This window comes from Vidua chalybeata, chromosome 6, assembly GCF_026979565.1.
Source record: "Vidua chalybeata isolate OUT-0048 chromosome 6, bVidCha1 merged haplotype, whole genome shotgun sequence".
Taxonomy (NCBI): domain Eukaryota; kingdom Metazoa; phylum Chordata; class Aves; order Passeriformes; family Viduidae; genus Vidua; species Vidua chalybeata.
The window spans coordinates 4,496,498-4,509,776 of record NC_071535.1 but is presented as its reverse complement, the minus strand read 5'-3'; the positions used below and the strand labels follow the sequence as shown (position 1 = coordinate 4,509,776).

General features: G+C 48.4%; 1 protein-coding gene across 2 annotated transcripts in view; it reads left to right on the top strand.

The window, feature by feature from the left end:
* The first annotated feature begins 282 nt into the window (after positions 1 to 282).
* SLC35F4 (solute carrier family 35 member F4) overlaps positions 283 to 13,279 on the top strand; it is a 117,310-nt gene continuing 104,313 nt past the window's right edge. For both annotated transcript variants that reach the window (XM_053946631.1, XM_053946629.1), the window contains exon 1: positions 283 to 485. In XM_053946631.1, coding sequence (XP_053802606.1) covers positions 383 to 485 — 103 coding nt within the window. In that variant the 5' untranslated portion in view covers positions 283 to 382. The remainder of the gene's footprint in view (positions 486 to 13,279) is intronic.

Here is a 13,279-nt window from a genome sequence, read left to right as displayed (position 1 = left end):
CCACAGCGACCCAACCGGGGGACAAGAGACCCCTGAGCGTGCCGGGGGCACGATCCGACCCTCCGCCCCGCATCCCGCCCCACCTGAGGCCCGGCGGAGCCGCTCGCTGCCTGCCCGGCCCTCAGCGGAGGGCGGGGGCCGCGCTGCGGAGCCCGTCCTGCACCAGGCGGCGGAGGCAGAGCGAGCGCCCCGCCGGCACCGCGAGCTGCGGCGGCCGCGCTCCTCCTCCCCCTCCTCCTCCTCCTCCTCCTCCTCCTCCTCCTCCTCCTGCTCCTGCTCGCCTCCTCTCCTTCCTCCCCCTCCTCCTGCTCCTGCTGCTGCTCCTGCCCTGCCGGCTGCGCTCGCCGTCCCGCCCGGCCGCCCCGCGCGGCTCCTTCCCTCTATGGATGGGAAGGCAGCACCCAACGGCGTGGCCACCATCGAGGACAGGATCCTGCGCATCACCGGCTACTATGGATATTACCCGGGATACTCCAGCCAGAAAAGTAAGGCTCCCTCCAGCCTCTCCGGCCCTTCGGGGGGGGTGTGTGTGTCGGCAGAGCCCCGAGGGTGCCCGTGCCCCCGCCAAGTGCTGCCGCATCCCTCGGGGTGCGTGTGGGGGCACAGGGCGCGGGGTGCCCGCTGTCCCCCGAGGGGACGCGGCGGCTCTGCGGCTGGAGACGGGGGCGGCGGCGCTTGGCCGCGGAACTTCGCGGCTCCCAGCCTCTCAGGACTGGCGTCTTAGGGTTTATTTTTCATTTCCACCCCTCCCATCCCCAACCCCGCCGGGGTGGGCGGGGGGGGTTCGCTCTCCGCCTGCCCCGCGCCCGCCGCACCGGGAAAGTTTCGGTCCCGGTGGGTCCCCCCGGGCGGGCGCTTCAGCTCCTGAATTATTCATATTCCTCCCGAAACTAGTGAGATTTTTCCAGAAAAGTGGGGAGTTACCGACCATGGGGTGTTCCTTCGTGCCGCTGTAATGACAGAGACTTGTGGTTTAGGGGCTTGCTGTTGGTTCGGGGTCTTTCCTTTCTTTGGAGTGCGTTCTATTTATTTATTTCCCTTCAACGAAGACGCAGAAAATAAAGCAGGTGGTCCTTGCAGAAATTCCCCAATTTTCTTGCTTTTGAAGTTTTTAATTAGGAGCAGTGGGTTTCTAGCAGCTGGGAGAGCCTTAGTGGGTTTCTCTGGAATTCTGGCAGTCCCAGCACTCTGTTGGATGGGGAAAGTTTGGCAAATTAAAGAAATGATTCATTTTTACCACCAAGGAAGCGTGTGCAATCAGGTTTTATTGTATTAGTAGTTGCTTTGCAGTTGGCAAAATTATGACATGCCATAGCTTAATGGGCAGAAGAGGAATTGAGAGAAAGTGAGAGGCAAAATAAAGGAAAGGCAAGGAGCCCACTTGGGTGAGGTGAGCACCAAGGAGGAGACTTTCTTCTGCATATTCCCTTTGGAATATTCTGCTTTCCAGAGCAGCCAGTGCAGTATTCTCCAGCTCCAATGCAATAATAAACCAAAACACTATTAATAAACTGCTAATATCAGAAAAACACATCTGTGGGCTTTTTATGGTGGAAGAAAGCCATGCATTGGAGCCACTTAATAAATAAAAATTCCAATGTGCAATAGTCAGCTGAAAAATCCAAGTCAAGCCCAGAGGTTTTATCCATCTGTCATTTGTGGCATGCTAACAGCATGACAGGTGTTATGGGCATTTATTTGATGAGGTCACTTGTTTTATCTGCAGTCAGAGGAGTGGGGAAGAAGCTCTGGACAATCTGGAGGTGTGGCTAAATGTCAGTCCAGGGACTAGTTAAGTCTGAGTCAGGTGGGACCTGTGTCCCAAATTCTGTAGTGGCTCCACAGTATCTCTACAGTGTGATTTATCAGAGAAGGGTGAGGATTCTTCTGGCTTAATAGTTGGTTGCAAGTTTGCTTGGGTGGCAGAATGCAATTTTTCAGTCTGCAGCAACACTCCCACTTTCTTATCAAGTTATAGATCTGAATCCAGTGTTGTCAATCCAAGTGCTCTGTGTGGTGCAGTGGGAATGGCAGGAGAGTGCTGCCTGGACAGAGAAAAGCTCTCTTAGACCAGGCTCTGCAGATGCTACAAACTGCATCTGCTGAAAAACTAGAAAAAACATGCCAGGAGAGGCCAAGGCTTTCAGAAGTGCTGACTCTTGGGATTTTACTGCAGGTCTCCTGGCCTTTTGTGCCCTTCTGGCTGGGTGCTAAGGCAAAAAAAAAAAAAAAATGATCAGTAGCTCATGTTTTGCTGTTTGAAGAAAATAAGCAAAATTTGTGGTTGTCATGTTTAAAGAGGAAAACTGCAGGTGTGTAAATCAGAAGTATTCCAATACTTCAATGCCTTTGGGTAAATGAAATACACGAACCCCTTCTAAGTTGTGAATGCTTTTTAAAACAATCACCTAAGTTTTGGAACCATCATAATAATTTTTGGAGTGCTTGCAGTTGGCTGATGACTGCTTTATCCTCATGGCTGTGTGGTTTGGGTTTATGAATGTTTCTGCAAAGATGTTCTGGCCTTACCCAAGGTAAAACCAGGCATCCTTCAGGCACCATGAACACACATCCCCCTGGCACTCAGCAAGAGTCACTCTTGGAGGTCCTGGCTTGGAGTTCTTACTCTGTTCCTGTGTCTTGGCCAACTTACTGCCTTTGAGAGGTGCTGCTTCAAAGTTCTGTTGACTGACAGCTCTTGTTCACAGAGATGCAGCACTGTAAACATGCATGGTGGGGAGTTTGTAGCCCTAATTATTAATGGATTTGATATCTCACTTTATTTCGGTAAGGGCATGATTTTTGTCGCCACTATCCAAACTCACTTTTAGTTCAGGTGGACCATGCTGGTGGCACTCAGCATGCTCAGAATTCCAGGCAGGTTGCGTCCATACCCTCCCCAGTGTCAGAGGGACCCTTTTCCTGTCACTGCACGTGCAGTCACCTGCTTGTGCTGTCACCTTGCTCCTGCCTGGCTCTGGAGCATGCCTGAGGATGAGCTGTTGTCCCCAGGGTGGCTTTGTGCTCTCTGCTTCTGAGCAGAGAGCTGGCCAGGCACCAGATGGGGGGACATGATTTGGGTGGTGACAGCCTGCTGATGGTCACCACCTTCCTTGAGGCTGCTCTTTGTCCCCAGCTGGGGACAGAAAGATGCATTGAGGGAAGTTGAAGGCAGCAGGGGGTGGCTGCTGTTCTGCTCACTCTTGGGGGGTACCTGGAAGATGAGAAGGAAAGCCCGAGGCTTTGTGAAATGTGCTGGTGATTTGCATCCCTCCTTCAGTGGATTGGCTTTAATTCCATGGTATAACAGGAGATCATGGCATGGTTTCTGTGGGGAAGGCTGAGGACTGCTCACAAATAGCCATGAAATCTAATGTTAAAGAACTGTGGTGTTCAAGACCTGTTATCAACAAAGAACTGCAATATTTTCTAGTGACTTGTGCCTCATCATCCATATTTGTGTGCATTAACCTACTTCAGACGTGGGGTGTGCATGTGATGATTCTTTTATTAATTTTAAGTCAGGCACTTTGATAATTTTATTTATCCTTAAAAAAGTTGCTAGAGAAGGAAAATATCTGTTTTATTTCTCTGTAAATCATCTGAATGAGCAGGAAAAAATGTATTTTGGTCTGGTATTTACATCTGTGCCTATTGCAAAAATCCTATATCCTGTCTAATAAGATAAAGATAAAATTTTTTCCCCCCTCTACTTTGTGCTGAGATGGAAAGGGCTCTTTCTGATCCCAGTCAACTTGGGATTCATGGCTTGATCCCCCACTTCTTGCATTTTAAATGTGCAGACTCTGTAGGAGATATCTGGCTTTTGTGAAAGGGAGGAGGGCTGTGTCTCTCTCCCAGCCAATTTCTTTGGAATTCACAATTTCCAGGGCATGGTGCTGTTGTAGATCAGATGTTCCATCCTCTGACCTGGGGCTGCAGATGGTGCTCCCATGTAAGCTCCCCTTGTCTCCACGTTTCCCTGTGTGCAATTTCATTTGGTCTGATGCGACTTTATCATCTACACAAACAGTGGGAGACTCTGTTCCCTCTCATGACCTTTGCTGTGACTTCTCATTCTTCTCTGACTTTTCTGCTGGCAGTACAATCACGTTTAGTGTCTCCAGGGTCAAGAGAACCCTTTGGGTTGTTTTTTCTTTTTGTGCATTTTGAGTTTTGTTTTTCTTTGTTTTTCTTTCCTTTCCTCCCCCCATTCTTTCCCACTGCCACCCCATCTGCCTTTCATCTCAGTACTGAAACCTTTTTTACTTTCGCACTGCAAAGTTCCTCTCCTTCAAGTCTGTCCTAACACCTCTTCTGTGCCTTCCGCTGAATTAAAACTGCTCCAGTCAACGTTTCTCATCTCTGATCTTCATCAACTTCACCAAATCAAGTTTCTGCCTGTGTTGTCTTTCTGATGGAGCCCTTCCCACTATCCACAAAGCCTTATGTCCTGCAGGATGCTCTCAGCAGCTCAGATCTGCATTTCTGTAGTGCTGCTTTTTCAGGCCTGGATGAGCACAGCACAACTGGACTGAAAATGCAGTGCTTCCTCACATGGGCCATCACCACCTTCTTTCTGCTTGGAGAGCTTCTCTTAACGTGCACTTGTGGCTAGAGGGTTTGATTCCCACCCCTTCAGGTTATGAACACCCATCTCCTTCAGACACTTGCTGGACTTTTAAATGAGTTCTTTTGGGCATTATCCCATGCTGATTCCATCTCCCCTTTTCCTCTCCTTCAGGCCTGACCTGAAGCCATGGAGTTGTGTAAGCTGCTGGAAGCAGAAGGTGCTGTCACGTGTCTGTGCAGCAGCAGGACTGTGACATTGGGCTCACAGTGGGACACTGGGTGACCATGCCTCTGGTGGTGTCTGCCAGGGAGCTGGAGAGCCCTTCCAGCAGCGTGTGACCTTAGCAGGGCTTGGGGAAGCGCCGAACCTGTCCTTGCCATGAGCACAGTGGCTGTCAGGAGCAAGCTGTGTGTTTTTCCTACTCCCCTGCAGAACAGCTCTAGCAAAGGTCTTTGGTTTAATTTGGCAAGTTCAGCCTCAAGTCAGCAATCTGAACTTAAGCACCTACTTAAGTCTGAACTTGCGCTAAACCACCGGGCTTTGAGAATGCGTTCAAAGTTAAGCCCCTGCTTAATTGCTTTGCCTTAATAAGGCTGGGATTAAGGCGTGCTGAGCCAGCATCAGTGGCTTGACAATTCAGCTCTTGCTCCCTGTGCAGAGGAAAAGGCTGTGGAGGGAAAAGCTACCCCTGAAACACTGGAGAGAATTTTCTCCTGGTTATCACAGCAGCTGTGCCAGCAGCTCTGCTGCAGTACAAATCACATGGCAAACCCAGATCATCTCTGTGCTTGCTGAGCACCCTGCCCTCCTGGTGGCTTGTCACTTCCAGAGAGGGGAACAAAGTCTCCTTCTGTTCACTGGAGGCACCCAGCTGCTCCTCCAGCAGTTCCCAGAGCCCTGTCAGGCACCATGGGAGGCTGGAAAGGGGCACTGGAGGAAAACTGCTTTGAAATTTGTGCTGGATGAGGCTGGTTTTGTTGAGCTGTGTTTGAGGGGTCTGGGAGGGAGGAAGAAGTGTCTGAATGTCTCTGTGAGTTGCAACCTGGGGGCTGTGTTGGCTTGTACCACTTGTGGCAGCTGTCCCTGTGCCACCTGGTAGCATTTGGGTTGCAGGGACTCCAGATGCAAGGCTAGCCTGGAATTAACTTTATTTCAAAGCCTTCCCACTGGACTGGGGTTTTCCACAGGAGGGCTGTGCCCTGGGAGGGCGTGCAGCAGCGAAGGCTGGATTGCAAATTTCCAATTTAACAGTGTCACCTCCCTAACTCTGGGGCACAAATGGATGTCATGGCACAGGATGCAGTCCTGTCACAGTTGCTTTTTCTCACAGACTTGTCTCTCTGTTTGGATGAAAAAAAAAAAAGGCTGTATATCAGCATTGGTAGCAGTAACTTATGAAGTAATTTCTTTCAGCAAAACAGATTTTATAAATACTCCTTTGCTGACTAATATTGGCAAGACCAGGTTTGTTTTCTTTAGTGGAATAGGGCCAGGCTTTGTGTGGGTTTCTGTTTGTGCTGGAAGGGGATGGCCTGGCAGCCTTGCACTGGTAGCTGGAATATGGGACCTTCCCCTCACCTGGGGACATCAGTTGTTGTGGAAGTTGAAGGGTCTCATCAGCTGGGAGGAGAGGAAACTGCTTCAGCCCTTGGCCTTCCCTCAGGGGCTGATTTATTCCCTTGGGGGCAAATCCCTGAGGAGCTCAGCTGTGGAACTGGGCACGGATACAGTTGTGGACATCTGTGGGCAGGAGGGATGAAGCCAAATTGGGAAGGACACCGTGATGAGCAGGACAGTGAAGAGCATATCCTTGCAAGAGGGGCTGATAGAGCTGGGCCTTCCCACGCCAGGATGGGAACAGGGCTGCTGCTCCAAGCACATCTTGGGAGAATGAACAAGGAAATGCAGGAAAGAAGAGTTATTTAAACTGAAATTGCATGTTGGCACACAGGCAAATGGGTAGGAACAGGCCATGAATAAATTAAGGCTGGAAATTAGCAGAAAGTTGAGAGTAATGGCCAAAAATCTTGCACAGTCTTATGTATTTAAATAAGAATTATTTCCCAAGCTCTAAAGATGCCTCATAAAGACGTCTGCCAAGATTTTGAGAAAAATTGCCCCTATTTGGCAGGGAAAATTGAGACAGTAAGATGGGGGGAGTGATGCTAATTTGCCAGAGGTTGTTCAGAACAAGCCATAACTTTGATGGAGTGATCTCTGTCTCCACTGGTGCCTGCACAGCAAGCCTGGTGCTGTAGCTGGCCTGGTGCTAAAGGTGGAGGAGGTGCTCTCTGTAACTTGGTAGCTTTCTAAATGTGCTCTCTGCTTACTTTTGAGTTCTTCTGCCCTTCTGTGCTCATTCTGGGTCACCAGCAGTGATCCCAGGGCTGAGTGTTGGGCCCACTCCTGTTTAATAACTTTACTGATGATCTGGCTGAGGGGTTGAGTGTCCCTTCAGTAAGTTTGTGGATGACACCAAGTTGTGTGGGAGCGTGGATCTGCTGGAGGGCAGGAGGGCTCTGCAGGGGGATCTGGACAGGCTGGATCCATGGGCTGAGGACAGCTGTGTGAGTGTCAGGAAGACCAGGTCATGCACTTTGGCCATGATAACCCCGTGCAGAGTTACAGGCTGGGACAGAGTGTTTGGAAAGCTGGAAAAGTAACTGGGGGTGCTGGTCTACAGTGGCTGGACATGAACCCAGGTGTGCCCAGGTGGACAAGAGGCCAATGGCACCTGGCCTGGGTCAGCAGCAGAGTGTCCAGCAGGACCAGGGCAGTGACCATTCCCTGTGCTGGGCACTGCTGAGGCCACACCTCGAGTGCTGTGTCCAGTTCTGGGCCTCTCATGACAAGGAGGACATTGAGGGGCTGGAGTGTGTCCAGGGAGAGGAACAGAGCTGGGGAAGGGTACAAAGATTAAGTCATATAAATAGTGGCTGAGAAAGCTTGGGGGACTTGGCCTGGATAGAAGAAGGCTCAGGGGGAAACTTCTCATTCTCAGAACTCCCTGACAGGGGAATGCAGCTGAGGGGGGGTCAGACTCTGCTCCCAGGGAACAAGGGACAGGATGAGAGGAAATGGCCTGAAACTGTGCCAAGGGAGGTTCAGGCTGGACAACAGGAGCAATTTCTTCATGGAAAGGGTTGTTAGGCAGTTGGATGGGCTGCCCATGGAGGTGGTGAAGACGTGTGTTCAAGGAATAGCTGGACGTGGCACTCAGTGCTCTGGTCTGGTTGACAAGATGGTGATTAGTCACAGGCTGGACTTGATCTCAGATGTCTTTTCCAACCTCAATGATTCTGTGATTGTCACAGAACGTCTTCCTGGCTGGCTGGCCCTCTGGGTGTTGGCCTGGATGGTGGCACAGTTCCTGACCCATTCCTGCCTCACCTGGTTCATCTGAGTGGCTTTAACCTTGCTCAGCGTGACACCATCATGGCTGCATGGAGCTGCATTTCCTTTTCTTGCTTTGCCTAAAAGTTTTCTGCAGCACACAGCCCATGGGGAAATGACCTGGACCTGCCATGAGCTCCTCTGTGCTCTTCTGGAGTGCACAGAAGGGATACCTCTCATTTTCATTGTCCTTCCAGCACTATCTCCTTGGCATTGCCTTCCCCATCTACTCAGGCAGGCAGCAGCAGGTTTGGTCCTGGTTGAATGTGGTAAAATGATATTGCCAAGTGGCAGATGGTTCTGACAGACTTCTATCCCCCCCAGTGCTTGTATTCCTGTTTTTTAATAGTGGTTCTAAAGGTTTGCAATTATTTCTTCTGCACATTTGGAAATTGATGGGCTTTTGCTCAACTGCCTGCATGGGAATTCGCCCATGAAAGTGAACTTACTGTTTATGGAAGGATTGGTGGCAAGAATTTTTTCACATAAACCTGCTGCTGAATGATCACAGCAATGAATAATGAAAATGCCTGCAAAAAAAAGTCAGTGTCTCTTTGTGGCAAATGTGAGAATACGGTGGGGGGAACAAAAAGCAAAGTGCTTAACTGAGTGGTTAAATTACGTACCAAGTGGACCAGCACTACTTAGTGAGACTGAAAATTGTTTTTTCTTGTGGTGAGGTGAAGTGAGACTCCCTGGTGGGCAAAGGTTTGGGCTGGCCCTGTGCAGAGTGGCAGATTTCACTGCAGAGAGGTAGAAGCTGTAAGGTTATGCTGAGCTAATGCCCAGGGTATGGCTTTCACAGAGCTGTAAGTGACAGCAGCCCAGGCACTTCCAGTGCCAGCAGTGAATTTATTCCAAGGCATGCAGGATGTGCTCAATTGACAGGATTTGGTGTGTCTGCCACACAAAGACATTACTGATAGTCCTTTAAAAACATATTGATTCTTCATAGACCTCCCTTGCAGATGCTTTTGGTAAAATGGACTTGCCCTTTCCTGCATTCGGCTGGGCTGGATCAGGGGTAGCAGAGTGAGAGAGTGAGAAAGGTGCCTCTGCTGTCCTTTTTGTGCAGACAAGGAAGAAGATTATTTGCTCCTGTCCTGGGGCAAAGGAGGAGGTTTTGGCTCCAGGGTGGAATATGATGTTTCCTGCTGTTTCTGGTAATCTGAAATCTGTTCCTTGTCTCGAAGCTGTCCAGTCTGTTTTTTCTGATACAAGAAGAGCTCCCATGCCTGTTTAAGTTACCAACTACGTTTTGGGGGGAGAGGAAGGGAGAGGCAAGCACCAGCATGGCAGCTCATGAGTCATTAACACTCCACTAAAACAGGGCTCCCAGATCCACTTTCAGACCAGTTTTAGTCCTGGCATTGAACTCTCAATCCAGAGTGAAAAAGACATTGTAGCTTGAGGCCAGCCCGGTGACTCTTCCAGTTTTATTCCCTTTTGCTGCTTATGGCACTGAACTGCTTGAGCAATTTCCTCATGAAGCTGTATCCAGTACAGCTCCCCCTCTTCGTGTGGAGGCTGAGTCTTCTGGGGCACTTCTAGGGCTAACACACCTCTATTATTAATGGTGTAGTTGGCAATTTAATGAAAAAATATACTGTCCTGCTGGGGACTGATTTTTCCTAGGATTCCTGGGAACACAACTCTGCAGACCCTTTCCAGTTAATGGGCATCATACACCTGAAAGTTCTGAGGACAGCACTGGAATCATCTGTGCCTGTGTAAGACAAGCATGAAACAGGGCTGGAACACATGTTCTCTGTCAGGGAGAGAAAATTAGTCCTCATGGTGTGATTTATATTCTGCATCCTGAAGTGAGATGGCAGAGTTGTTACAAAGCAGTGGACAAGTGCAGTCATTGCAACCCTTTTCTTTTACATATCTGAATGCTGGAACTTTAAAATCCTTTCTTAGATGAAGCTTGGCGTGTGGAGTGTGCAGCCCTGGAATTGTGTGGGTGCAGATTGGGGTTTTTCTCTGCAGTGCCAGAAATAACCTGTTGTGTGATACGTTACAGGGGCTAGGATTTGTAGCAGCTTGTGTGCAAGTGGGATGCTTCAAAGTGCTTCACCAGAGGAAATTCTTCTGTGCTGACAGCATGGATAACAGGAAGATGAACTTTCTGTGGTGTTTCTGCACCATGGTTTGGACTTCAACCTGAAGAGGGTTGGTTCTATGTGTGAGAAAGTTTTTGCTCAATGCTCAGTACTCAGTCACAAAGACCAGGTGGAAAATGATTGAACTTCGCATTTACCAGGGACATATTTGATGAAGTTTCCCAATTTTCTATCAAAAAAAAAGTGAGGGGAAAAAAAAAAAAGTGAGGAATTAGATAAAAAGAAAAGGAAATATTTCAAGAACATTTCTGCTGAAGAAAAGGAATCGAGGTCTGAAATGTAACTAAAGAAGTGCCACATTTCGCATGCATTGGAAAACAAGCCTTGGAGGAAGGAACAAAAGGCATTTTTCAGCTGAAAGACTGAGCTGAGCTGTTGTTGGTGTGCCAAGCCATATGTGTCCTGTCGAGGTGATTCATCCATACAAGCCCTGCCTTCTGTCCCTCTTCTTGGGGGGCCCTGTGGCAGCGGGCACAGGTTTGTCTGGGCTTGTGCTCCACAAAGCAGGAGCACTGGGCTGATCTCAGTGTGCAGGGCAGTGCACAGCTGTCCTCTGACCTCCTCATGGAGCTGTGTGTCCAGGAATACAAATTCCTATGCTCATCTGCTCTGGGATGCAGCCCTGACTGGTTGTTCAAAGAGTCAGGAGTTGTCCTTCACCCATAAATGCTCTGCAGCAGGGGAAAGTGGTGAGGAGGCTGCTTAACAGGGTTTTCCAAGGCATCCTGTTTGTTTCAGTGCTGGAAAGGAGGTTAATTAGATCAAATTAGGGCAACTCTATTTCTAGCTGGGGTCTGTGCAGTGTTTTTGTGCACTTCTGCTTTGAAGTGAATTCAGAGCGACTGTTTTGAGCATCCTGGGGGAGAAAGGGGACACCGGGTGTGGCTTTAGAGAAGGCAGCCAGAAGAAAAGGTTTCTACATTTGGGCAGAATCAAGAGAACTTCCTTAAACTTAGATATTCACACCGTGCACAGGTACAGCAGTGACTCCTCTGAGAGCCAAGGACTCTTGGGCAGACCTGGAAATACCACTGGAGAGTGAGTGTCAAGCTGCAGGGCTGTCTGATTTTGTGTGCCTGACTTTTAGAGGCACCGCCTCGAAAATGTGCACCTTAATTATTATTGGTATAAAATATTTGTGCGGTTTAGTGAAGTTTTGTGGCACTTTGTGGAGATAAGAGATTCATTATGGTTTATTGCTTTAAGAAGGCAAAGAAAAGTGGGTGGTGCAGCTCCCAGATTTGTTCCCAGATTTTGCTCCCAGATTTGTAGGGGAATGGAGGGTAGAATAAACCTGTCACTGTTGTTTTGCACATTATTAACAGATGTTGGCTTTGGGCTCTTATTTTAGCTGGAATCTCAGGTTTGCTGTAGGAACAGTAACTTGGCTGGGTTCAGATTTACTTTAGTTCCAAGGCTGCTCCCAGATGTGGGATGTTCACAGCTGAGGGTGTTTTTGGTTTAGTTGCAGGCAAAACTTAAGCCCTTTTAAACATGATTTTCTGTCTTTGGAGAACAATGTCAAGGTTCTGATAATTTTCAATGTCTTTTTTCTTCCTCTCCCTGGTGAAGGAGTGTGATACCTGGGAAATGATCAACTTAAGGCAGGAGAATCCTCTGGTGCTTTAATGACTGCTGCCCTTCACGTCTTCTATATGGATGATGGATGGTGTGGGGCTGCCTAAAGCAAGTAATCTCATTCTGCTCATGATCTCCAAGTTTTTCTGTTTCCCCACTCGGTACTGTGGACAGAAACTGTAGTTTAGAGCAGCCTGAGTTGCCAAATATCCACCTTGCACACAAAGACAAGATTCACAGGACTTCATTTGAGGGTTACAGCCATCTTCTGTCCCATCCAGGTGTGTCTGAAAGCCAGCTGGAATTGCACAGTGCAGTTTGAGCTGGCTGTGTAGACACTTGGTGTTCTGCTGTATTTATCCTTTCCCTGTGTATTTTGGTGACTTTAGCCACTCTCCATGGTCCTGATTTTCCTTTTCATCCTATTGGACTCCCTTCTCTCTGTGTCTGTGTGTTAGACTGGGCTGGTTGAAGGGATGATCTGAAAGGAAATGTATTTGGTGCCTTTGATGTGCAGAGCCTTTTTTTTTTTTCTTTATAGGTTATGAACAAAAATTGTCTGTGTATTCCCAAACTGAAGAATACATAATTGCTGTTCCAGCCTTCCTCTGAGAACGGGCTTTGACATCATTCATACTCTATAATTCATGGTATTTTTCTAGCAGTCTGTTAAGGTCTGCAGGAGAGTGAAAGGGCTGATTTAGAAAAGCAAGAATTGTCCTGTGCCTTCTGGTAGGTCTGTGACCGAGCAGGCTCCTGCTCTTTGGAGCTGTTACTGGGTCTCTTTTATCATGGAATAATTTCTCCTACTCTTTGGAGTTGCTACTGGGTCTCTCTTTTATCACAGAATCATTTTTTAAAGGATGATGTTGTTTTCTTTAATGTAAGCACTTGCTCCTTGTCAAACACATCCTCGTATGCCCCGTTAGGACTTTGCGCCTCGTTCCGGGGTGTTTTAAAAGCAGATTACAGAACGTCTTGTAACTCTCAGCTGTTGGTTTTTTTAACCTGGTTTCTTAAGGAAACAAGGCTTATATGAACACCATCTCTCCCCCACTACTCCCTCCCCGTGTAATTTCTGAATCTGTTGGCCAAATCCAAATAGAATTACCAGGAATTAGAGAGCACAAAAGTTCTGAAGCCTTGATGGACCGTATAAAAACACAGCTAGAAATCAGGGGCTCTTGGTTCTCCCACCAGTGGGAAAGCTTGGGAAAGCTGTAGGATTACCTCATTCCTGGAGATGAGATGTGCTGCACACAATTTTTGGGGATCTTATCAAAGACACATCTAGCTAACCTCCAGCTTCACACAGTGACCAACAGGAGATGTGTGGGGAAGAGAATAAAGGAGCTTCCTGGTTGTTTCCATCCACCGTTGATCTGTGCTTTGGGAAGTTCTTGGTGTTTGTCTATTTTAGTAGCTTTTGATGGCTGTTTCTTCCATGAGTCTGTAAGGATGTGACTTTGTCCATTTTGCTGTTGTAGGATTTCTTTTCTCTGTTGCTGCTGGCTCTTTGGGTGTGGCTCTTCTGCTGAGGAATGAGGGTGACTCCCATGAAATCTTGAAAGCAGGTCCTTCCCACCCCCTGATTTTGTGGAGAGAGGGG